The 24,093-nt window shown below is 58.4% G+C and overlaps 1 protein-coding gene across 1 annotated transcript in view; it reads right to left on the reverse strand.

Moving 5' to 3' along the window:
* The window catches only part of LRP1 (LDL receptor related protein 1), a 79,492-nt gene that overhangs the window by 25,919 nt on the left and 29,480 nt on the right, over positions 1-24,093 (reverse strand). Inside the window, 30 exon segments of the mRNA XM_060165816.1 lie at positions 435-812; positions 1,090-1,214; positions 1,306-1,457; positions 1,818-1,944; positions 2,062-2,191; positions 2,383-2,517; positions 2,777-2,908; positions 4,396-4,530; positions 4,820-4,960; positions 5,082-5,231; positions 5,495-5,589; positions 5,675-5,849; positions 6,103-6,330; positions 6,625-6,756; positions 6,967-7,211; positions 7,806-7,970; positions 8,156-8,360; positions 9,667-9,864; positions 10,074-10,319; positions 11,161-11,361; positions 11,775-11,957; positions 15,357-15,524; positions 17,124-17,204; positions 17,666-17,782; positions 18,206-18,331; positions 18,423-18,563; positions 20,613-20,738; positions 21,069-21,270; positions 22,394-22,616; positions 23,474-23,654. Coding sequence (XP_060021799.1) covers positions 435-812; positions 1,090-1,214; positions 1,306-1,457; positions 1,818-1,944; positions 2,062-2,191; positions 2,383-2,517; positions 2,777-2,908; positions 4,396-4,530; positions 4,820-4,960; positions 5,082-5,231; positions 5,495-5,589; positions 5,675-5,849; positions 6,103-6,330; positions 6,625-6,756; positions 6,967-7,211; positions 7,806-7,970; positions 8,156-8,360; positions 9,667-9,864; positions 10,074-10,319; positions 11,161-11,361; positions 11,775-11,957; positions 15,357-15,524; positions 17,124-17,204; positions 17,666-17,782; positions 18,206-18,331; positions 18,423-18,563; positions 20,613-20,738; positions 21,069-21,270; positions 22,394-22,616; positions 23,474-23,654 — 5,043 coding nt within the window.

A 24,093-nucleotide genomic window follows, 5' to 3' on the forward strand; every position in this document is an offset into this window, starting at 1 on the left:
CTCTCCCACCTGTCGTCTCGGGTCATCCTGTCTCTGTGCACTGGCGAGCAATCTGAGGCTGAGAGAGCACAGAAAACTCGCCCAAGTGACTGAAATCCTGTGTCTGGGGTTACACCCGCCCCATCTCTGCAGCCTGTTCTGGGAGCAGCGGACACACAGGGGAGACCTTCGGCTTATTCTGTGTAGCCCGGGGGCAGAACCAGGACCAGAGGGGGCCAACTCTGCCTCCAGTTGAGGAGAGACTTTCAAGGAACTGCAATGGGTGCCGTGTGATTCAGTGGCCGTATGTCAGGGACACCGAGGCAGGCGGGATTCCGATCCGGGGCAGGGGTGGGCTGGCTGGTGTCTGTGGCTTCTCTACCCTGAGTCTGTGCTGACCCTCCCTGCACTCCCCGCCCCTCCACTTGCTGGGAAGAATGGAAGTCTGGGCTCACTCTCCACAATGGTGGTCCTGCCCGAGCCATCGTCATTGATCTGCTGGATGTTCCCAAAGTGGATGTCGCTGAAGAAGATGCGGTTGGGGGTGCCCGGGGAGGTGCCCGCTCGGTAGTCGAAGGCCAGAGCGATGACGTTCTTCATGTGCTCAGGGTCCTCGAAGGGCTGCACCGGCGCGTTGAGGTTGCGCTCATCCGACAGGTGGATGCTCTTGAGGATGGTGCGCTCCGAGTAGAGCAGGTAGCCCGCGTACTCGCGGCACGACGCCCCATCTTCAGCCAGCATCCCGTGGGCGCAGGCGCAGGCCCGCTGCCCGCCCCCCCGGTACAGGCACAGCTGCTGGCACCCACCGTTGGCCACCGCACACACATTGGTGCCTGGGGGTGGGGGGACCGGGAAGGCGGAGGTTACAGAGGGCAGGGCCACCTTGGTGCCTCTGTCATCGCAGCCGAGGTGGAAACGCTGGTTGGCGCCCGGCTCTGCCTCGGTATCCCCAGTTCAGACAACCCTCCAGGCCCCTGTGCTCAACTCCTCAGCCTCGTGGGACCCTAGAGGGTGCCCTGTGGGTCTAAGTTCTCTCCCAGCCCTTCTCACTCTGGGCTCCCAGGTGGGGCCCTCCGGCCTCTCCTGCCCAGCCCGGAGCCCCAGCCTCACCTTTCTGTCGGTCCCGGTTGAAGACTTTGATGTCTTTGAGCTGGACGCCGATGCCCGTTCGCAGGGGCACGGAGTCTGTGGCGTTGTCCTTGCTCCCGCGCTTGATGGAGCCGTTGGCGTGAGTCCTGGGGGAAGGCAAGGACCACGAGCAGGATGTCATCCGGGGCCGGGGGGAGGGGACGGACGGCCCAGGGGAAGGCCAGGACAGTGGCCCACCTGTCACTCCAGTAGATGAACTCCTCAAACACGGACACCGAGAACATGTCCATGTTGTTGCTGGACAGAACTACCTCGCGGTCCTCGCCCGTCTCCAGGTCGATCCGCTCGATCTTGTCGGTCCGGGCGTCGCACCAGTATAGCTTCCCATCCTGCGGGCCGGAGGCACCCGCTTCACTGCCAGACCCCATGTCCCACTCACTCCTGCCTCTCTCGTCTTTCCCCTCCTTCCTCCACATCTTCCCGCTCCCTGAAATGCCGACATGCCGACCTCTCGGCATTCTTTCAGTGCCCGCTTCTGAGTGACCCCCTCCGCCATTTCTGGGGTGGTGGAATCCTACTCTGGGTGGGGCGCTGGGCCAGAGGACCCCACGACTCCTTGGGTCCGCATCTACCCACCAATGGGCACATCATATGAGACTCAGTGGGGAGCAGGGCACAGGGTAAGGGGAACTGCCCCTCAGAGTACGGGGTCCATCCCATCGGCCCCAGGGCCAAGCCTGCATCCAAACCTGATAGTCCACTGAAATGCCGTTGGGCCAGCTGATGCTGACGTTAACCAGCACCACTCGCTCAGCGCCGTCCAGGCGAGACCGCTCAATACGCGGATACTGGCCCCACTCGGTCCAGAACAAGTACCTGGGGTGGAGGCGGAAGAGGGGGGTCAGTCCCCAGAACATGGAGGAGAGGGGGCCTGTGGCCAGAGGGACCAGGCCAGGCCAGAGCCAGGAGTGGTCAGCCTGTCCAGCTCCTCACCCCTTCTCCGGGTGGACAGTGATTGCCCGGGGCTTGTCCAGACCCTGGGAGATGACCACGTAGCGGAAAGAACCATTGAGCCTGGCGACCTCGATGACGTCAAAGCCCTGGTCTGTCCAGTAGATGTTGCCTGAGGAGGGAGTAAGGGGGAGCTCAGGGGTCGGCTGGGGATGGAGGTACCTGGTTCCCTCCAGCCCCCTGATACGCCTGCTTCTCCCCATCTGTTCCTGCCTACCCCTTCTCCTCAGAACCTTCCTTCTGAGATCCCACTTCCCCAGTCCTCTGCCTCACCTGCAGCCCCTCAGCCCTTCCGCAACTCACCTGCGATCCAGTCCACTGCGATGCCCTCCACGCGGCCAATGCCATTGGTCACCACGTCCTCACGCCACGTCTGGTCTCGCTTAGCCCGGCTGATGGTACTTAGGCCCATGTCCACCCAGTAAATGGTGTCATTTTCTGGAGGTGGAGGAGCCAACATGGGGACTCTCAGCAAGGTAGGGGGAAGGTGGGAGGTCAAAATCACGAGGGGTAAGGATAGAGGCGACTGAGAGCTGGGGGGACCCGGGACTTGGAAGCGGACATAGCGGGGCAGGGGCAGCTGTGGTAAGCGTCGCCCCTTCCAGCTGCGGTCAGGCAGCCTCTCCCTGGAGCCCCAGAGCACACCACCCCAAAGGGAAGGTCATGTCCCACCCCCTCCTGCCACCAAATGTCTCACCAGCATGGAAGTCGATGCCGACAGCCAGGGAGGTCCCCGACACTGGGACCAGGGCGTCTGACTTGTCGTTGGGATCCAGGGGGATTCCCCGGATTCCCTCATGCACAGAGTACAGGAGAAAGGAGCCCACACCTGCAACACAAGGACACTTTGGGCATAGGCTTTGCTGACACCCCTTAAGCTTGGCTTCTGTCACCCTCGAACCCTTTTGATACCTTCTCCCAGCCATCACACCTCCCCCCTCAACACATACTCTAGCCTGGGGGCTTGGGCAGGGAGGTCACCTGGCTGGGAGAGAGCAAGGGAGCATGCAGCTCTGGGGAACCACCTGTGAGACCTATAGTTCCCACTAGAGGGCAGCAGAGACCTGGTTTTCTCTCTGCGCTCTGCCCTCCAGTCCCACTTCAATCCACACAGCCCTGCACCCCCAAAGATGTTAGGGAGAATCTGGGGAGGACAGTACCCAACTCTAGGTTTCCACCTTAATTTCCTCTTTGTTCTCATCCATCTGGTCTGTGTCACACCCCTGTCTCTGACACCTCGCTCCTGAGCCAGTCTCCTTCCCAGTTTCCCATTTCTTACCAGGAGCCACTCTCCATGCACCCTAGAATCCTCCCTTGCCTTTATCCCCTCACATAGCCTGTCCTCAAATGAATCCCCTAAATGGGTCCTGGTTGCTCAGGCTCCCTGAAAAAAAGGACTCATGGTCGAGCGAGTTTGGGGAGACCGCAAACACTAGAGTCGTCCCGTGAAAACTTCTGTGCAGATGAGCCTATTCAAGGCTCTGAGAAATTGTGCAGCAGAAAAGCACTTCAACTTTGTCCAACCCAGTGTTTCTTTCTATAACATCTATCCCATCAAAGCGGGAGGTTCCCAGGAGTGCACTTCGGGAAGTGCTGTCCTGGGGCAGGCTTGTAAATCAGGCGGCAAGTTCTTGTGAAACGTCTCTGAGCTTCATCCCTTCTCTTCAATCCAGCTGCTAAGCCCTAGCCCAGGCCAACAGCCCCCTGACTGGTCTGACTGCCTTGGCTTCTCCCTCCCCCACTCAGCCGGCTCTCTGCCGCCAGGTTAATCTGCCCCAAACACCACCTTCCAGGTGCTCCTGGCTGAGAACCCGTGGAGTCCCGCCTACCCCACAGCCTCACCCATGGCTCCCCACACCCTGCGCCATGCGGGTTGGCACCTCAGGGCCCTGCACACACCCTCCTATTGCTCTGGACCCCTTGCCTTAAGTATCATCCCTTCTTCAAACCACACACTCAAATCCTTCGTGCCCTATAAAACCCAGCGGCCAGCACACCTCTGGCGTGAAGTGGCCCTGGCGCCCCCTCCAATGTCTGTTTCTCCAAAATCCTACTGAAGTCAGAGCCACTTCACGCTGGTCGCCCCTCCTGGTTAAGGCTGCAGAGCACAGGGACAGGGGCTTCTGCCCCCTGGCTTCCTCCACGGCAGGCAGCACAGGGGGCGCTGACTAAGCATCTAACCCAGAGAACACTCAATACACGATGAACTCGGTCCTGTCCCCAAGGTGAGAAGAGGAAGGTGGGCTGTAGAGTAGGAAGGGTCGGGGTGGGTTGGGGACCAGGGTCAAGGCGGGGAGCAGGGGCAGGGGCACTGACCCTCGCAGGCCTGCTGGCCACTCCGGAGGCTGTAGCCAGCTGTGCACATGCAGGAGCGGGTGGACTCCGACGTGGGCAGGCAGAGCTGGGAGCAGTCGCCGTTGTTGACGCTGCAGGGGTTGGTGCCCTCGTGGTCTGGGGTCAGGTGGGAGGCAGAGAGAAAGGGTCAGTGGCTCTCCTCGGGACCGCGGCGTCAGGCTCACACCTCTTTACCCTGGACCCTGTGGGGGTCACCACCCAACCCAGCTCTCAGGTCTTCTGTCCTGCAGGGCCCCTGGCCCTTGGGTGGTGAGCAGAGCCTAACGCATTTTCACTCCCATTTGCTTACTTGCCCAGGGGTTCCCGCAGCCCCTCCTGGCCACAGCCCCGACCTCTGTGACCCCCATCCCACTCGCCCTGCCCCTGCCCCTCGCCCCCGCCTCACCCAGCTGGATGCTCTCATCGTAGACCTTCATGTGCATCACCAGGGTGGTGCTGTTCCGCAGGACCACGGAGCCCGAGCCGTCGGCCTTGTTGCACGTGCCCATCTTCTCTGACACCTGATCTGCCCACCACAGCTTGTCCCCTGTGGTGGCAGGAGGGGATGAGACCCTGGGGAAGGCCCCGCCCCCAGGCCAGCCCTGTCTCCTGGCCCGTCTGGCCCGCCTGCTCTGCTCTGGTCCCTGCTCCCACCCAGTGGCCCTCACCCATGATGGCCAGGGCGGTGGCCTTGCCCAGCTGGTTCCGCATGGCGTCGATGACCTCTAGCCCACTCCCGTCCAGGTTGCAGCGGTTGATGGTATGGTTCTTGGAGCTGATCCAGTAGAGTTTGCTTTCAGGGAAGTCGATAGCCAGGCCTGGAAGAGGAGGGGGGTGTCACTGCCAGAGAGCACGGCACCAGGGCCGGAATCCAGGAGCCTGACCCAGCTGGGCCTCTCATGTCTGGGGATACAGAGTGAGGTACAGAGTATGTGTGTGGTTTTGGGAGGAGGGTGGTGAGGGCAAGTACTAAGCCAGAAGTTTGGGGAGATGGAGCGACAACTGGGGAGAACCCTGAGAGCATCTCCTGGTGGAGGAATTAGGGGAGGCAGGGCTGCAGGGCAGCAGGGTGAGCTCGTACCCACTGGGCCCCTCTGGCCACTGAAGAGCAGGGTGCGGTTGCTGCCGTCCATGTTGGCCATGCTGATGTTGTCACCGTCCGTCCAGTAGAGCTTCCTGGGGGCGCCAGGAGGGGAGGGTCAGAGTCCTCTTTTCCCCCACCCCACACCCCAATCTCCTCAACCCTGGGCCCTGGACCTACCCACGCAGCGGGTGGACAACCAGGCCGTGGGGCTGCTCCAAGCCCTGCACCACCGCATTCTTGAAGGAGCCGTCCAGCCGGGCCACGTTGATCTGCTTCTTGTTGGTGTCGTAGCTTGTCCAGAACAGGTTTCGGGACACCCAGTCGACAGCCAGCCCATGGGCATTTGGCAAGTCTGCGGACACAGTGGGGAGCTGTGATTGGGTGTTTTCAGGACACAGGTCAGGAGGCTCGCGGGGAGGGGCCAGCCTGGTTTCTGGGGGAACAGGGATCACGAAACCAGGACTGGAGCCAGAGAGGGAAAAGAATTTGGAGAAGGAACATCAGGACCAAGGGGACCAGGGAGTGGGGCTGGGACCAGGGTTAGGAGCGAGGGCGGGGTTGGGGGGTACCCATGCCCAGTAGGGGTCCCAAGGCCAGGACAGAACCTGCAGAGACAACCGTCTCCACGCCTGTGCCGTTGATGAAGGCCCGCTTGATGGCCTGGGTCCGCACGTCGGACCAGTAAACGCGCTGCTCTCGGGCGTCGTAGTCCAGCACCGTGACGTTGTCGATATCAGGCACCGTGAAGGAGATGATGTAGTTGTAGTAGGGGGCGTCCAGGTCCACGCCCCGGATCTCCATCTGACGTGCGTACAGCAGGAACTTCTTAAACTCTGTGGGCACGGGGCAGGTCACTGACAGCGGCCCCCTGCCTCCACGCTTCCCACCCCCCGGACTCTCCTGGCTCCTTCTGTTTGCTGCTGGCCCTTGGCTGTCAGGGAGACCCTGTTGGGCATAACCCTCCTGCCGGAGTGCCAGCCTCTTCCTACGGCAGCTGTCTCTGGAGCCTCTCCGTTCAGGATCCTCCCAGCTGAGACTGCCGACCTTCACTAGAACCTGGAGCTTGGGCACCCGACCCTTTCCCCTTCGGCCTTGGTTTACCCCAGCTCTGGAGGGGGGCCTCCTACCATAGCAGGTGGTGTTGTCCTTGTGGAGCTTCATGAGGTGCGGGCAGGCGCAGGAAACCGTCCGGTTGTAGTTGATGAGGCACAGGTGGGAGCAGGGGCCCCGGCCCCCATTGGCCTCACAGGGGTTGGGAGCTGGGAGGGCAGGGGAAAGCAAGAGCACCCAGTGACGCTACCGGCCCTGCTCACCTGGCCTTCACCCTCTCCACTCCCCTTCCTGTCCCAGCATCGCTGCTGCCAGACCCGCCTCTGTCAGCAGGCTGGCTCACCCCCACCGCCCCAGCATAGACCCCTCCTCTCCTGGAAGCTTCCACAGAGGCTGCTGGCTCCTCTCTGGTCCCTTACCCATGGGCTGCCGGGAGGGGTGATACACCTGCAGGTCGAAGGGCTGGGTATTGGTCCTCTGTACCACGGTGACATTGTGGCCGGTCCACTTGTTGGCCTTGGCCAGCGTGTTTGTCCGCCAGTCCGTCCAGTACACCTCGCCACCGTACAGTGTCACTGCAAACGGGTGCGACAGGAACTCGTGTCCCCGAAGCACCTCCATGTGACCGGAGCCGTCGTAACGGGCTGAGTAAATGGCGTCTGACCTGAGAGCGTGGTCGGGGCAGAGTGAGGAGCCGGGTGGGGACCTCAGACCTCGGGGCACGTGGCCTGGGGCTCCCACCCTCCATGCCCCAGCCCACGGCACCCTGTGGAGCAGGAACCACGTGGCTCGAGGTCTGGGATCCCAGCTCTGACCCCAATTCCCCTGACCCAGGTCTTTCAGCTTGCTTCTCCCCAGGGCTGCTGTTAGCACACAGGGCTGTGGTGAAGACTAGAAAAAGGGGCCCCCTTTGGGGACACCACCTAGAAAACGTCTCCCCTCTCCCTGGGCAGACAGAGCCCCTAGGAGAGCACACAGATGTGTGAGTGAGGATGGCGTTGCACTTCAGCCCTCGGCGGGCACTCCTGTGCAGGGGGCAGCCCTGCCTCTACCCTCTTCCATCTGCACCTCTTCCCCAGCCCAGACTCTCCTCTCACTCAGTCCTCTTCCTGGGCCCTTGGCCGTGTGGCTCTGGCTCCAGCTCCCCCGGGCCTTCTCACCACCCTCATGGCTGCCAGGTCCCGGGACCCTTGGCTCCACCCTGTCCCTGAGGAGGAGGGGAGGATGGAGGCCTCCGGGACGAGGCGCTGGTGCCGACCTGGCGTCGATCCAGAGGATGCGCTTCTCCAGGTAGTCCACGGTGAGCCCGTTGGGCCAGCCCCCAGAGCCCGTCTCCCGGTGGATGGTACGGCGCCCGGCCCCACTCATGGAGGCTGCCTCGATGCGGGGCAGGCTGGCATCCCAGTCCGTCCAAAACAAGATCCTGGGGAGCGGGGGGGGGGTCAGGATGGCCAAGGTCGAGGCCCGGGGAAGGGGCTCTGCTAGGATCCTTGGTGAAGGCCGGAGGGAGCAAATAGCATTGAGGAGGCAGCTACGCCTGGCCCGGCCCGGCCGAACGAGGCTTCAGGGGGGTCATGAGGCCAGAACAGGGCTGGGCGGGGTCCTCACCCATCCCGGGGATCCAGTGCAATCGCCCTTGGGTGCTCAATGTCACCGGCCAGCAGCGTGGTCCGCAGGGTCCCATCCAGCTTGGCCACCTCAATCTGGTCCAGGTTACTCTCCACCCAGTAGATGTTGCCTGCAATCCAGTCTACAGCCAGGCCCTCGGGTGTGGCTAGGCCGTACTGAATCACCACCTCGAAACTGGTCAGGGCTGGAGAAGAGAGGTTGCAGGAGGTTAGAATCGCCTGGGGTGGGGTGAATTCACGATATCCTAGGAACCCTGGATGGCCCACCCTCAACCCTGACACCTCCGCAAACACCTCTGGTGTGCTCCAGATTTGACTGGGGTTCCCAGAGCCCCCGCTCTCCTCACCCGGGCCCCCTGCCCCAGGAGGTCAAGTAGAAGCCTGGCTTCTAGAACACTGGAGAAGGGGAAGTGGCAGCTATCTTCTGCCTGCAACTCTCTGAAGGGCTAATCCCTGGTAGGAGGTCAGAGCAGAGGGTGAGGGCTTTGGGGAACAGACCTAGACCCAATATGAGGCAGACAGAACTTTCTAGAGGTTTTTCAATGGTTTTATATACATATATGTGTGTACATATATATGTATATATATGTCATTAATTTAGAAACCATGACATAGTGTGGACATTTTCACAGTCTACTAAGCCATTCTCTTGTTGATGGATATTTGAGATGGTTCCAGGGTTTCTCTATGACAAACAATACCAACTCCTCTAGTAAACTGTGCTTCTTTTAAGTCTTTGCTCAGACGTCAGCTTCTCAGGGGGCCTTCCTTGACCATCCTATTCAAATGCCACCCCCATTCTCCCTACCCACCTTGCCTCCTTTCTTTTTATCCACAGTGCTACCCGCTCTGTCACAGTCCGTGTTGTACTCATTTGCTGTGTTTATATCTGACGTTCCCACTGGTGTGTAAGCTCCATGAGGGCAGACATTTTGGCCCGTTTGCTCCCTGCTGTCTCCCCTGGGCCCGGTGTGTGTAGCAGGGGCTCAGGAATGTGGGTTTTTTTGGTTTTTTGTTTTGGCCGCGCCGAGGGGCATGCGGGATCTTAGTTCCCCGACCAGGGATCAAACCTGTGCCCCCTGCAGTGGAAGCGTGGAGTCTTAACCACTGGACTGCCAGGGAAGTCCCAGGAATGTGTATTATCAGTGCAGGAAATCTGTGATGGGTCAGGCCGCCTTGGGACAGCAGGCAGGGTTCAGGTACCCCACCCCTAAATGCCTTTTTTCTTGCAAGCCTGCAATTCTGGCCGTTTCAAAGAAAGGCTGATCATTTTGTTAATTATCAGTCTGGCAGCTCTGCTGACAATAATTACGGGGCGTCAGGCACTGAGACCCACAGCAAAATCTAACCCAATTAACAAGAGTGTGGGGGACAGGGGAGCTAAGGGCCTCTGCTCCTGGCAGCCTGCATCTGGTCCCATGGTTCTGAGTGCCCAAGGGCCCGGTCTGGGTGCACTGGGCCTTGCGTCGGTCCTGGGCAGGCGGTGGTCACCTCCGTTGTCCAGCAGCTTCCCGCGGTAGATCTTGTCCTCCACCACGTCGGTCCAGTAGAGGGCGCTCTGGCTGAGGTGGAAGTCCAGGGCGATGGTGTTGCGCAGGCCGGGCACCAGGACGCTGTAGTCCCCTTTGTGAAGGTCGATGCGCCGGATCTCATGGCGGTTGGAGAAGATGATAAACGGCTTGAAAGGGTCTGGGGAGGAGTGTGATAGGGTCACAAGGGGCCTGTTGCCTCCGAGCCACCCTGTCCAGGGGCAGGCAGGGTCTCTCTCCATGGGCCCTGGCACCGGGCCTGGATGGAAACCTCAGCCTCTGGCATTCGGCCGCCCGAGTCCAGCCTACTGCAGCTCAGGGGCCTGCCCGGCCTGCCCAGCTGCCCGGCCACCCCGACCCGCGTCTCACCCAGGCTGCGGCAGCTCTCGCCGTCCGGCTCCAGCACCCAGCCCTCGTAGCAGGAGCACTTCACGCTGAACTTGTTCTGGTCGCACTTCTGGCTGCACTTGAGGTGCTTGGCGCAGTAGCTCTGGATCTGGCACGTGTGGTTGTCAGGGCCCAGCTCCATGCCCAGAGGGCACGAGCACACTATGCCTTCGCCAGGTGCCACCGAGCAGTTGTGGCTGCAGCCACCGTTATTCAGAGAGCACTGGTCTGCGGGGTGGGGAGCGAGGGACAGGACCAGGGTCAGGATCTGGAAGGAGGCAGGACCCTGGCGCCCACCACGTAGGACCAACCCTCTCCTTCCCCTGAGGAGCACCCCCCCGCTGTGGCTGCATCTCTCTCTGGCCTCTATTTCCCTGCCCCGTCTTGAGCCCACCGTGGGGGCCCCAGCCTTTCGCCTCTTTCTGGGAGGGTCCCCTTTCCTCTCTCTCTCTCCTGATGTAGGTGTGATTTTGGGGGGCTGTGGTAGGGAGTGTCCTGCTCTGGGTCCTCTGACACGCCCTGGGACCTGCCAGCCCTGAAGGATGACCCGTCAGCAGTTCTCGGGGCCAGTCCTTATCTCCTACTCTTCTCCTCCGAGAACCTGACTCTGCTTGGCTCAGAGGAGATAAGGCCGCTCTGCACGGCTCTGCAGCACGAGCCGTGGCTGAGTGGGCTGCGCCTGCGGGGTGGGGCTGCGCTGCACTGTCTCCACAGCACTTCACGCGCGGTGTGACCTTGGGCCAGTTATTTAACCTCTCTGAGCCTCAGTTTTCTCATCTGTAAGATGGGGGTGAGGATCGTATCTGCCTCACAGGGCTCCTTTACGGATTAAATGCTATAACGGCGTGACGCTTAGCACAGCCTCTTGGCAAAGTGAGTCCTGAATCGACACGGGTTTTTGTTAATTGCTCTGGGTACTACTTGCCCAGCTGCCACAGCTGCCCTTTTCCAGTCTGAGCCCTCTCCCCACAGAGCTCGTCCTGTTCCACTGCCCTGGCCTGGCCCAGACTCCTTATCCAGCCCCCCTGCCCACTCCTCTGCTGGGGCCTCTCATGGGCCCAGGCCTCACCGCAGAGCTCTCCCTCATCTGAGCCATCTCCACAGTCGTCGTTGCCATCACACAGCTTGTCAGGGGGCAGGCAGACCGAGGTGTTGTTGGCACAGGGGTGTGAGGGTGGCCTGCAGGCCAGGGACTCACAGTTCTCCTCATCCGAGTTATCCTCACAGTCGCTGTCGCCGTCACACACCCATGCTTTGCTGATACACCGAGCTGGGGGACGGGTAGAGCATGAGGGGCCGGGCCTGGGCAGCAGGGCTCTCTGCGCCCTTCTCCCCAGACCCAGTGGGCCTCTCTCACAGGGTCACGACTACAAGGCTTTGGGGTCCACTAGGAACCTTGAGGCTTTTTCTGTCAAATTCACATGGGCAACAAAGAAGGTAGGAATCTGTAGGAGGTGGTGAAGCTCAACACTGGTGAGGGTTTTGGTTCCCAGGGCCCTTAGTGCAGGCCCTGGCCCCTGCATACCTTCCCCCTTGCATCAATCACAGGCTTTTTCTGTGCAGCCTTTTGCCTCACAATGTCCCCACCCCACTCCTCACAGTACAGGGCTGTCTCCCTTGCCACTGCTCTGCTCTCAACAGGGTCTCCTCCTGTCCACGTTGTTTCCCTTCAGTCCTTTTTACCAGAGTCTTTGCAGCCAAACTTGACATTGGGGTCACAGACGTGGGTCACTCCCTCACAGCTCTTCTCGTCACTGGAGTCCATGCAGTCAGTGTCCCCATCGCAGCGCCACCGCAGGGGGATGCACAGACCATCCAGGCGGCACTGGAACTCATCATTGTGGCAGCCGCCAGGAGGCCTTGTGGCTGCAGGGGGACAGGTGGAGGGCACGGGGGGTGGGGGTTGAGGGCTCCAGGTCAGCTGTTCCCATCTCTACCTTCTCAACCCCCTCCTGCTACACCCAGCCTGGGGCTATGAGCTGAGGCAGGGATGGAGAGTTCTCTGAGTCCTGCTGACACCCCTCGAAAGCGCTAACCCAGAGTCAGGGCTATTACACCTTCCAGGACTCAGAAATCATCTCGTCTAATCTCCCTATTTTACACACGAGAGCTTGACTGGATAAGCAATTTGCTAATAAGCCAGAGCTCAAATGCCCCCACCTTAGCCTAGCCTCCGTTTCATTCATTCACTTCACAAACACTTATTGAGCAACTACTGTGTGCCAGGCACTGTTTCAGGTGCCAGCATGAACAAGACCAAGTCCTTACCCTCATGGAGCCGAATTCCTAGCAGGAAAGAGAAACAGTGAAGACATGACACAAAAATCCAGAATGGAACTGCAGCTAGTGATCAAGGCTACGCAGACAAAGCCAGGTCAAGGTCAGGGATGATGGGATGCTACTTGAGACAAGACAGTCAGGAAAGGCCCTTAAGCAGGAGATGTTTAAGCCGAGGCCTGAATGACGTGAGCCATGAGATTACCTGGAGTTGCATTCCAGGAAGAGGGAACAGCTAGTGCAAAGTCTCTGAGGTAGGACCATGCAGGGCATATTGGAAAAATGCCCAGGGCATATTTAAGGCTGCACAGTTGGAGTAGAGTGAAGGAGGAGATGAGTGGCAGGAATGCAGGTCAGATAGGTTGGGGGAGCCCTGCAGGCCATGGAGCGGGGCTCAGCAGGAATTCAAAGTGTACAGGGAGCCAGTGCAGCCTTGAGGGCAGGGCCGGGGAGAGATCTGACATGTTCTGTAGGATCACACTGGCTGCTCCGGTGAGATCTGACTCAGGAGTCTGGGGAAGGAGCGGAAGCAGCACCCGAGGCACAGGTGACTGTGCACGAGCCTCACTTTACTCCCGCTCCCCCTACCTGCCCCTCCAGGAGCACGGTCGCTCCCCCTACCTGCCCCACCAGGAACACGGTCGACGCGCTCATCTCATGCCTGGACTTCAGCAGCAACCTCTGAGCCGAGTTTCCTTCCTCAGGGCCCCTGAACCTCTTTCCAATCTAATGCCCTTCCAGGATTGTCTTCTGAAAGCATTTCCTACATCTTATCACCTTCCAGCTTTGAGATCCTTCGAAGGTCCCCAGTGCCTGACCTGCTTTCACCTGCTGTTGTAATCTGCCCCCTCCAGGCACTGCCTCATTCCCTGCTGTCCCCTCTAGTCTGAGGGGCCCCACCCAGCCCCACTGGCCCCTGCAGCAGTACTCAGTTTCACCTTCGAAGTCCTACTGCTGGGTTCTCCAGGCCACTCCCACCCTCCATCTAAAGACCCTTCCTCTAGTTACCGGGAGTAAGCGGGGGAAGGATAAAATGGAAGACTGGGATTGACACCTACACACTACTATATATAAAACAGATGACTAATAAGAACCTACTATATAGTACAGGGAACTCTAATCAATACTCTGTAATGGCCTATATGGGAAAAGAATCTAAAAAAGAGTGGATCTATGTATATGTATAGCAGATTCACTTTGCTGTACACCTGAAACTAACACAACATTGTAAATCAACTACACCCCAATAAAAATTTAAAAAAAAAAGACCCTCTCTCTTGTCCATTTACCCACAGCCTAATCCCTCTTCGGGGCCCAGTTTAAATCCCACCTCCGCCGGAATGGTCCCAGACCATTCCAGCTCACAACCATAGTTAACAACGGTTAACTACCAATCATGACATCCCTGCTCCCACGGGCCAGGCCCCCGCACATCTCCTCTCACTTCACAGAGGAGGAAGCCAAGGCTCAGAGGAAGCAACTTGTCCGAGTTCACCCAGCTTGTGAGGGGCAGAGAGCTCTTCCCACCTCACCACATCACGGGGCTCCAGGGGTCCTCTTCTCAGAATCCCAAGGCACTATTACCCGTCCCACTCACCCGACCCTTCTCAGAGACGGCCCTCGAGGCTCAGTGACTGTTTCCTGGGCCTCGGGAGACCCTCCCCATCCTGCCTCTTAGTGCTGGGCCTGCAGTGGGTACTCAGTGCTTTCAGTACTGTCCCCCGTATGCGCACCTTAATTCTACAAGGCAGAGGTTGTAAACTGGTGGTCCAGGGGCCAGATGAGGCCTACAGAGAGATTCTGGTCTGCCATGTTTTTAAAACTTTTCAAATCAATTTCCAGTGGTATGGGTTGATTTGCTCTCCCTAAAAAGGTGCTGAAGTCCTAACTCACAGTACCTGTGAACATGACCTTATTTGGAAATAGGTCTTCCTTTGCAGACGGTCAACTTAAGATGAGGTCATTAGGGTGGGCCCTAGTCCAATATGACTGCGTCCTCATATAAAGAGGAAACCTGGACACAGAGACAGACACGCACCCAGCGAGAACGCCATGAAAGATGGAGGCAGGGATCGGGGTGAAGCACGCAAAAGCCAAGGAACGCCGATTGCCGTCGAACGCCAGAAGCTAGGAGAGGAGCCTGGAATAGATTCTCCCCCATAACCCTTAGAAGGCACCAACCCTGCCAACATTTTGGTCTTGGACTTCTAGCCTCCAGAACTGTGAGACAATACATTTCTGTTGTTTAAGCTACTTAGTTTGTGGTACTTTGTTACAGCAGCTCTAGGAAACGAATATACCAGTGCTTTAAAATGGGTAGATTTCACCTATAAATCTGCATTTCTGACTTCTCTTGAGGTCAGGGCAATCTCGGGTCTGCATTCTTCCATGGTAACCATCGGCCAGGGATGAGAAACCAACACCCCTTGAGGAGGTCTGTGCCTTCCAGTAACCCCCGCCTCCACGGGGGATCCCACAGACGCTAGGTCCTGGAGGCCTCGGCACTGGGGACCCCACAGAGCCAACCCTTCTCTCCTTTGGTCCCCACTGTGCTCATTCACCCCTACCCCTCTGAGCATCCCTTTTTCATGCTACCAGCTACCAAAAACGAGCTGTGTGCCTTCCGCGTGCCATCTCACTGAAGCCTCACATCAACACGATGATGCCCGTGCTATCATCATCCCCACCTTGCAGATGAAACTCACAGGGGCCCACGGAGATTAAATAACTTGCTCGAGGCCACCCAGATAGTGAGCTGCGGAGATGGTGCTCAAACCCAAGGCCACCCCACGGCAAAGCCTGAGATCTTAACAGCGTGTGACAATGAGTTGTCGACAACCTCCCTCTCCCACAGGACTGGAAACTGCTGAAGGATAAGAGCCACGTCCGGGTTATCTCTGGCTCCCCGATGGTGGAAACACGCAGTGGGGAGGGTGGATGGATGGGGGAATGGTCTGGTCCCCACCCCACTGGTCCCTAGGTGCCCACCCTGGTTGGTGCAGTTGGCGTGGGTCTCGTCGCTGTAGTCCCCGCAGTCGTTGTCCCCGTCGCAGGTCCAGTGCTCAGGGATGCAGCGCCCGCTGTTGCACTTGAACTGGGTGCTGGAGCAGGAGTGGCTGCAGCCGGCCTCGTCACTGTTGTCCCCACAGTCGTTGTCTGGGGGGAGGCAAGAAGGGAAGAGGAGAGCCGGGGTCAGCAAGTGGCCTTCTCTATGACCCCAGCATGGGGCCCCCACTCCCGCCTCCCCGTTCCCACCCTCGAGCCACCCCATCCCTCCCACTGAGAAAATAAAAAACAGAAAAGACACAGAAACTGCATAGACTGCACCATGCACCATGGCCCACGTGACGGGGGCAGGGAGAGAGGCAGGGCGGGCTCCAGAAGGGCCCTTCCCTGAGTCTCGGGAGGCTGGGGCTGGGGCTGGGACTCATTCCTCTCCCCTTTCAGCAGGGTGTAGGAACAGGGGTCCGCTTGCTTTGGGGGAAAGGCAGGGATTTCTCTGGCTCTGGCGGGACGAAGGTGGGCGGAGTATAGGTGAGGCCTCTCTGCTGGGGAGGGAAGGTGTTCATCAGGCCCCGCCCTGAGCGTGGGCATCACCAGCCCCAAGCTCTGGGCTCCCGGCTCATGAGGGGCACTGCCTGCAGCTGGGAAGGCTGGGGGAGGCCCCCGCCTGAAGGCATCTGAGGGTGACTGAGCCAACGTCCTGCATTCTGGGCCTCGTGGAGAGGGGGGGCACCAGACTTCCCTTCACATTTTCAAGACGCCCGAGAAGACAGGTTTGGCCGTCCCCCTTGGGTTGTGTTCCTGCCTCTTCTCCAGCTGCCTCTGCATCTCTGACGCTCTCCTTCCCCCATGTCTTGGTCTTCTTGTCCCCGCCTCTCTGTCATCTCTCCTGTGAAAGGCTCCTTCTGCCCTCTCTGCTTTCCCTTTCACTGTTTTCTTTCTCCCTCTGTCATTTCCTCTCTCTTTTCTCTCCTTGCTTTTCCTTCACATCCTAGGAGCTCTGGGGCGGGGAGCTGCATGGGGCTCCTGGGAGGAGGCCCAAGGCCAGCTGGGGCTCTAGGGGAGATGGTGCATGTGCTTCTATGCACTGACCGGCAGGCTCAGGACAGGTCTTTTCATCAGAGCCGTCCCCACAATCCTTCTCTGAAACACAGAAACCGCCAAGGCGACCATTGGCACACGAGACACGGCAAAGATGAGGGGCAACATGGGGCTGACCCAATACATCCTCACACACATTAGCCAGGGCTCGAGCCACTGCTGCAACACGTCACAACACCACACCAGACACGACCAGAGCCCCAAGACGGCACAGACACAACAGTCCACTGGCCCCCACGGCTGACATCACCTGGTCCAGGGTTGACTGCCAGGTGGGCTCCCGAGTCTGGAGCCAGAGCCTGGAGGGACCCCAGGAGACGGGGTTTGCAGGGAGAATGGCATTGGGCATGGGTTCTCCTTGCTCATCTCTCCCTGGCCCCTGAGCCTCTGCCAGAGGATGGGCAGCTCAGGCCCTGCCCGGGGAGGAATGGCACTGACAGGTGATGGGCGGGGTATCCCCTGGGTCCATCTTGGTTCCCCCACAGTGTTTCTAGCTTGTCCTTATTTCTCCTGGACAACCCAGGGGGACTTCTGTGAACTGGAGGAAGGCCCTGGCTTGATTCTAAAACCCCTTCACCTGCCACCCAGGGCCTGCCTGTGGCTTCTAGCTTTCCTAGGAATCAGGGCAGGTGAAGGGAAACAAGCTCTTACCATTGTCACACCTCCAGTTGATGTTGATGCATCTGCCGTTGTTGCAGGTAAACTGAGTCAGGGGGAAGCAGGTGGGATAGGCTGTCAGGGAGAAAGAGTAGCTGAGTAGGGTCCTCAAGATTATTGAGCATCATAGCACCAAGCAGGTGGGCGCTGGGTCCTTCCCATAACCGGCAGCCCTCAGCCCAGCCAGATGGGGGAGGGAAGGCTAAGTGGAGGTGCCTTGGCCTGGAACTCTGCCCATTCACTCCTACCCCTCTAAGCATCCTTTTTTTGAAGCAACTAATTACCAAACGCAGGCCGTGCGCCGAGTGCTCCCCGCGCATGATCTCACTGAACCCCTACATCAGTGCTGTGACGTGGATGCCAGTATTATCCCCACTCTGCAGACGAAACTCACAGGGGCCCACGGAGATCGAGCAACTTGCCCAAGGCCACCCAGGTACTAAGGTGCAGGGACTCTCCAGCACCCCCGCCCCAGGGCACGCTCTCGTGGGCCCTCCCTCCCCGTGCCAGCCTGGCCTTCCTGCTGTCTTGCTCACCACACGAGGCTGACTCATCGGAGCGGTCCCCACAGTCGTCATCCAGGTCGCACGTCCAGGAGATGGGGATGCAGCGGCCACTGGCACAGGAGAACTGGTTGGGCGGGCAGGTGCGAGCTGGGGACAGGGATGGGCGTGAGTGCTCACAGCTGAGTCCCCTCTTTAATTTCACTTGCTTTGCTATTATTCTCTGCCTCTCTGGAAGTCTCCCCAGGGACCTCAAAGCTATTCTTCTTAGAGACATCATTCAAAATCACCTACGTGGTCTCACACCGGACGCTTCACCCCGTCTCTCGAGGGGTCGCTGGTGTCCTCCAAGGAGAAGACCCACCGCCTTGCTTGTCATCCCCAACCTAGAGCTGTGCTCTGTCCCCTGCAAGCACGGGCCTCCCAGCCAACCCTGTCCTCCCTTCCCCTCTGCCCTGGGTGCCCCGTGCTCCTGTCTCTCCCTGAGGCCCCTCTGTCTTCCCAAGCCTGGCTCCCCCGCCTGCCCTGCCCTGGTGACTGAGGGGTGCCGGCGTGGTCACGCCCCTCCCACACCTGAGCAAGTGGCATTGGACTCGTCTTCGCTGTTCCCGCAGTCATTGTCCCCGTCACAGAGCCAGCGGTTGGGGATGCAACGGTTGTTCTCGCACTTGAACCGGTCCGAGGGGCAGGTGTGCTGATCTGAGGAGGGAGAGGTCAGGGGTCAGCCGGAGGGAGGGGCCCCCAGCTCTCCAGCTGTTGCCCAAGGGCCGGCTGTGCAGCAGGGACTCACGGCAGAGGGCAGGGGCCTCGTCGCTGTTGTCCAGGCAGTCGTTGTCCCCGTCGCACTTCCAGCGTTCCTGGATGCAGCGGCTGTTTGAACAGGCGAACTCGCCTGGCTGGCACTGGGGTGGGGGCACGTAGGACGGGTTCGCTGTGGGTACCACGAGGCGTGAGGGGGAAAGTCAGACCCAGGTCACGGACAGGTGCCGAGCCCCCTGTCCCCTGTTGGCTTGTTTTATGATTTTAAAATAATATACACAGTCATCTTTCCTAGTGCATAGTTCTTCGTGAAGAAATTATCTGGGTGGAAACTGCAACTCTTTGTCAGGCCACAAGGGTGATGTTTGCTCTGCTGCTTCCAGTACCGCAATATGGTCTGAGAATAAAGGAGCTTCCAAGAGAGCCTAGAGCTCCCCATCCTTTTGTCCCCACCGAGCAGCCCGCCCCTTGCCCCTCCCTGCCATCTCCATGAACTGCCCCTTGGAAGTCATCTCCAGGACCCTCGGCCCCTGCTCTGGCCCCTGGACTTTTTCCTGCCTTTGGCTATCAGCGGTGAAATCACTTCGTCCTTTGTGTTTGCACAGGGTAAGCTCAGGAAGCCCAGGACGCCCATGTCAGTCCCTGGCCCTGGCCCCCGCTGCTCTGTGCATGCCTTTCTGACCCATCTCTCACCCCCTCTAATCCTGTGGGTCCCAAGGACCACTGGACCTAGAGGCTGTATGTGTCCGCCTTGCTCCTCACCTGTGCTTCCAGACCATTCTCCCTCTCTCCCCTCTGAAACATCAGTATTGACTTTCATGTTATTAGACTATATACGAACCCCTACTTCAAAGGACCCCAGGCTAGTCCCCAGCATCCTTAAGGGTTTTTAGCTCCTGGTTCAGGGTCACTTTCTCCATAATCACTCCCTCTTTATTCTTGGTGATTTCAATGTGCACACAGGTGACTCTTCCATAATGCTGGCCCCTCAGTTTCTAAGCTCCTCTTCACCAATCCTCTTGCCCTGCGCCTGGCCTCAGTCACTCACTCTTAGGTGTACACTATGGCCCACTGACCCATTTTCACTTCTGGGATTCTATCCTAAGGAAATCATCCGGAATATGGGAAGGCATGAAGCTATAAGAAATAGCAGAGCAGGTGATTAATAAACAGACTCTGGGTCAGGGTTCCTGGGTTCAAACCCCTGCTCTAACTTTGGGCCTCAATTTCTTCCTCTATAAATTGGGGTAATAAAGATACCTTCCCTACAGGAATAGTTTAAGGAGTAAATAAGTTACTGCATGAGGACTGCTTATAACCATGCGTAGTACATAGTCCGTGTTCAATAAATGCTGGCTGTGATTACAACAAAAAACTGGAAACAACCTAAACATCCAACAGTAGAGAAATGGTTCAGTAAATTATGGGATGTTTACCCAATTAAATATATTTTGGCCATTAGAAATTCTGCTGATGTATTCATGACGCACCGTCAAGTGACAAATGCAGGAAACAGAACAGCATGTGCAGCACGATTCCATTTAAGCAAAAGTAAATATATAGAGAAATTGGGAGGTTGTTCACTGAAATGGTAACGGTGCAATCTATGGGTGGCGGAATTTGGGATGATTTGTACTTTCTCTTTTGTATTTTTCTATACTGTTCATTTATTTTTACAATGAGCATGACCCGCTTTTATTAAAAAATGGGGCTATTTAAAATAAGGCAATAATAACACAGAAAATTTGTGACATATATGAGCCAAAAGGGGCAGAAAACATTTATATACAGTATATTCCAACCATGTAAAAACCCACCTAAGGAAAAAAGGATGGTGTGCCTTTACCACAATACTAACAATATAGTGGTGTTTGCTGGTGAGATTGGGCTTTTTTTCTCTCCTCTAATTTCCAATATTCTGAACTATTGTTGTATAACTTTAATAATGCGGAAATAAATGTAAAAAGTTAATGGTTTTCTCTTTCCATAGCTGTCCTGCTCCTCACTTGGTTTCCCTGATTTTCATGCCTTCCCAAACCTCCCACCCCCTGGTCACCCCGAAACACCCTCCAGCCCTCAGAGCCTTCTTCTCTCACCCCATCCCTCACCTCCTGTTGCCCCCAGGGCCCTCTTTGCCTCCTTCATCTCCGACGGGGACACCGTGGCCTCCTCCTGCTGGGGTCTGCTCCCCCACCTCCCACCCCAGCTGGGCCCCTCGTACCCAAACAAGTGACACCGTCTGTGTCCAACACCTGGTCCTCAGCACAGGCACACTGGCGGCTCCCAGGGGTGGCCAGGCACAGGCTGCTGCAGCCGCCATTGTTCACCCGGCATTTGTTGGTACCCACTGTGAAGGAGGGGTCACGGGTGGGAGGAGGAAGGACGGGGAGGACAGGGGATGGGTTTCAGCAGGGTCAGGAAAGGCCAGAGAGGGGAGATGAGAGGCCGGGGGAGGAGACGCATTAAAAGGAGGAGACAGAAAGAGGAAATACGGAGGGGTTGAAGAAGAGGAGATGCAGTCATGGGGCAGGGGGGAGATAGGGAACACAGAAGGTCAAATTGGGGTGGGGGCCTCTCTTCTCGAGAGTCTCCGAAGTTAGAGCCTGGGATCCCTGGGGAGTGCCCTCACCCCCCGATCTAGGTCCCACCCCAGACCCAAGTCCCAGCCCAGGGGTACCTTGCTGCTGCTGGGCATCATACATGCGGATCTCAAAAATGGGGGGCCGCTCGCTGCGCAGAAGGGTCACGATGGGGGGCGTGCCTCCTGTGCCCCGTTCCAAGCGGTAGACACTGCCACTCCGGTACTCAGTCCAGAAGAGGTAGTTGCCGTGGTGACACAGGCCAAAGGCGTGGTTCAGCTCCGGACCCTCGTACACAATCTAGGAATGGAGAAGAGGTTACCAAGGAGCTGGGAGACAAGTGGGGGTGCCTCAGGGAGGCCCGGGGGCGGTCAGTGTTCTGTACACTCATATGTCCATGGCCTGGCCATCAGCCTAGAAGCCCCCGGGGTGCACGCCATGAAGTGCCAGGCCCTGAAGCCAGCAGAGCGCTGACGGGGGGCTTTGCCCGCAGTCCTCTCTCGGGCCGATTCGTGTTCATTCATGTCCCTCCAACACAGGCGCACGCGCGCACGCACGCGCGCACACAGAGTAGCGCGCAGACATCCAGGATCCATGCATTCGTTTCTTCATCCACCACACATCTGCCAGGATCTGTTAAGGTAGCACTAAGAAATGGAAAAGACGCGAGCCCTTCGCTGGAGCTGCCTATCGTCTCAGGAAAGGCACACAAGGCTGTCCACGGCGGAGAGGGGTCTGGAGACGACACCCCAGAGGAGGTGGCCCGCCCGAGTGCTGTGCCAGCTGAGGAGGAGCTGGGTGGAGGCAGAAGAATCTGCATGAGCGGCAGCAAGGAGGGCAGCACCTTGACGTGTGCCGGACTTGAAAGCTGTCTAGTGCTGCTGTTCCAAGTGCCGGGATGCAGGGAGCAGAGGGTGAAAGAGGACCACAGAGACGGTCAGGGGCCACACCATAAAGGGCCTTACACGCCATGAAAGAGCTTGGTCCACACGCCTAGACTTGCACGGGGCTCATGAATGAAGACGTAGCCCCCGGAATGAACGAGCGTGCGCCTACACCGTCTCCAGGCATCTCGCGCCTGTACAGGGGCACACACGCCAGTGTGTGCTGCCTGTATGTGCACAGCCAGGCAGAGGCGCACGCGATGTGTAGGCTCAGGTGTTCACACAGGTGGTCAGGCCCACAGACCACGTGCGTGGTCACAGAGATACTCTGATAGAAGCGAATCCTCGAACAACGTAAGACACAGGCACCCAAGCACACAGAGGGACACACCCGCAGGCTCACAGGTAAACACACACGAAGCACACAGGCCCGGACACACACAGGCGCCCACACATTCAGACACACAGCCTCACCCGCACAGAAATGTGGTCCAGCAATGCACACATGAACACCCACACACAGGCGCACGCCTGCCCACCTTCCGGTCCGTGCCATTGAGCAGGATGGTCTCGATGCGATCATAGAAAGCGTCCACCCAGTAGAGGCGCCCAGCTGGGATGTCCAGGCTCAGCCCATTGGGCCAAAGTACTGTCTTGGAGGTGACAAAGATGTCTCGGTGTGAGCCGTCCATCCAGGCCCTCTCCAGCCGCCCTCGTCGACTGTCCTTGGGGTCCTCCTCCCAGTCAGTCCAGTACATCCACCTGTGGGCAGCTACTGGTCAGCACCACATAGCCACCCCTGCCATCAACATCCTCCCCTGTGATCCCAATCCAGACGGGCATCCCAGAGCTCCTCACGGGGGTCTTCCTGCCCTGCTCACCCTCAGCCCACATATTTCATTCATTCATTCCTCCATTCAACAAATATTTGTTGAATGCCTACTGAACTGGGCACAGTTCTGGTGCTGGAGGACCCAGCAGAGACCAAGGCAGCCAAAGCCCCTGCTCTCATACGGATATGTCCCACCCAGGACACAGACAAGAAACAAGTCAGTCGAGAGGGTCACACACGACGCAGAGCGACAGGAGTCAGGAGGGACTCGAAGCAGGGGCATGGCATGGACAGTGCCCGGGCAGCCGGTCGGGAAGGCCTCTCTGAGGAAGTGGCATTTGAGCTGAGAAGGAGCCACATATGCAAATACTTGGGAGTCCCAGGCAGAGGAACTCCAAGAGCAAAAGCCCTGAGGTAGGAAGAGCTGGAGTGCTGGTTTAAGGAACAGACAGCAGGCAGTGGGGACAGAACTTGCAAATGCAGGATGTGAGGTGCAGATGAGGTCAAACGAGCTGCAGGCAGACCCTGTAGGACCCCGGGGCTGATAAGGGCAAGGGGAGCCAGGGGAGGGCCCGCTGGGAGTGACAGGACCAGATTTCTATGTATGTGTTTAGAGCATCACTCCCATTGCCCTGTAGGTGGGGACACCTTTTCCCCTTTCAGCCCAATTCTCACCGAAGCATCCCACCTCGGCTGCCCTCCCCTGTCCACTCTCTCTCTTATCCCCCAGTCCTGAGGCCCATGCAGTCCCTGGCTCCTCCCCTCCCAAGGCGGTGGGAGGACTCACCCATTGAGCGGATCCACCACAATGGCCCTGGGGTGTGTCATTTTGCCCTCGATTAAGGTCTTGCGGGTCTGAGCAGCCTTCTCCAGCCTGGCCACACTGATGGTCTTCTTGGGCCCATCATCCGTCCAATACAAATTGTCCCCCATCCAGTCCACAGCTACGCCCTCCACATTGTGTATGCCTGCAGTGGGCGGGGCGGAGCAAGGAGGGAGAGCCTCAAAGGAGGCTCAAATCTGCCGGCCTCTGGCTCTTAAGATACCTGCACCTTGGAGCACTTGGCTAGTGGGGAATGCCGGGAGACTCCTGTGCCCTAGACAGTGGCTGGGATGGGATGGAATGAGAGGTTGGAGGAAGGAGCCTGGGAGGTCGTTTGTGCTGCCACATCTGTGTTGAGTCGGGGTCTCTCAAAGCTGCACATGGCAGGGCTTCCCTGGTGGCGCAGTGGTTGAGAGTCCGCCTGCCGATGCAGGGGACACGGGTTTCATGCCCCGGTCCGGAAGGATCCCACATGCCGCGGAGCTGCTGGGCCCGTGAGCCATGGCCGCTGAGCCTGCACGTCCGGAGCCTGTGCTCCGTAACGGGAGAGGCCACAACAGTGAGAGGCCCGCGTACCGCAAAAA

The sequence above is a fragment of the Lagenorhynchus albirostris genome, chromosome 11 (assembly GCF_949774975.1).
Source record: "Lagenorhynchus albirostris chromosome 11, mLagAlb1.1, whole genome shotgun sequence".
Taxonomy (NCBI): domain Eukaryota; kingdom Metazoa; phylum Chordata; class Mammalia; order Artiodactyla; family Delphinidae; genus Lagenorhynchus; species Lagenorhynchus albirostris.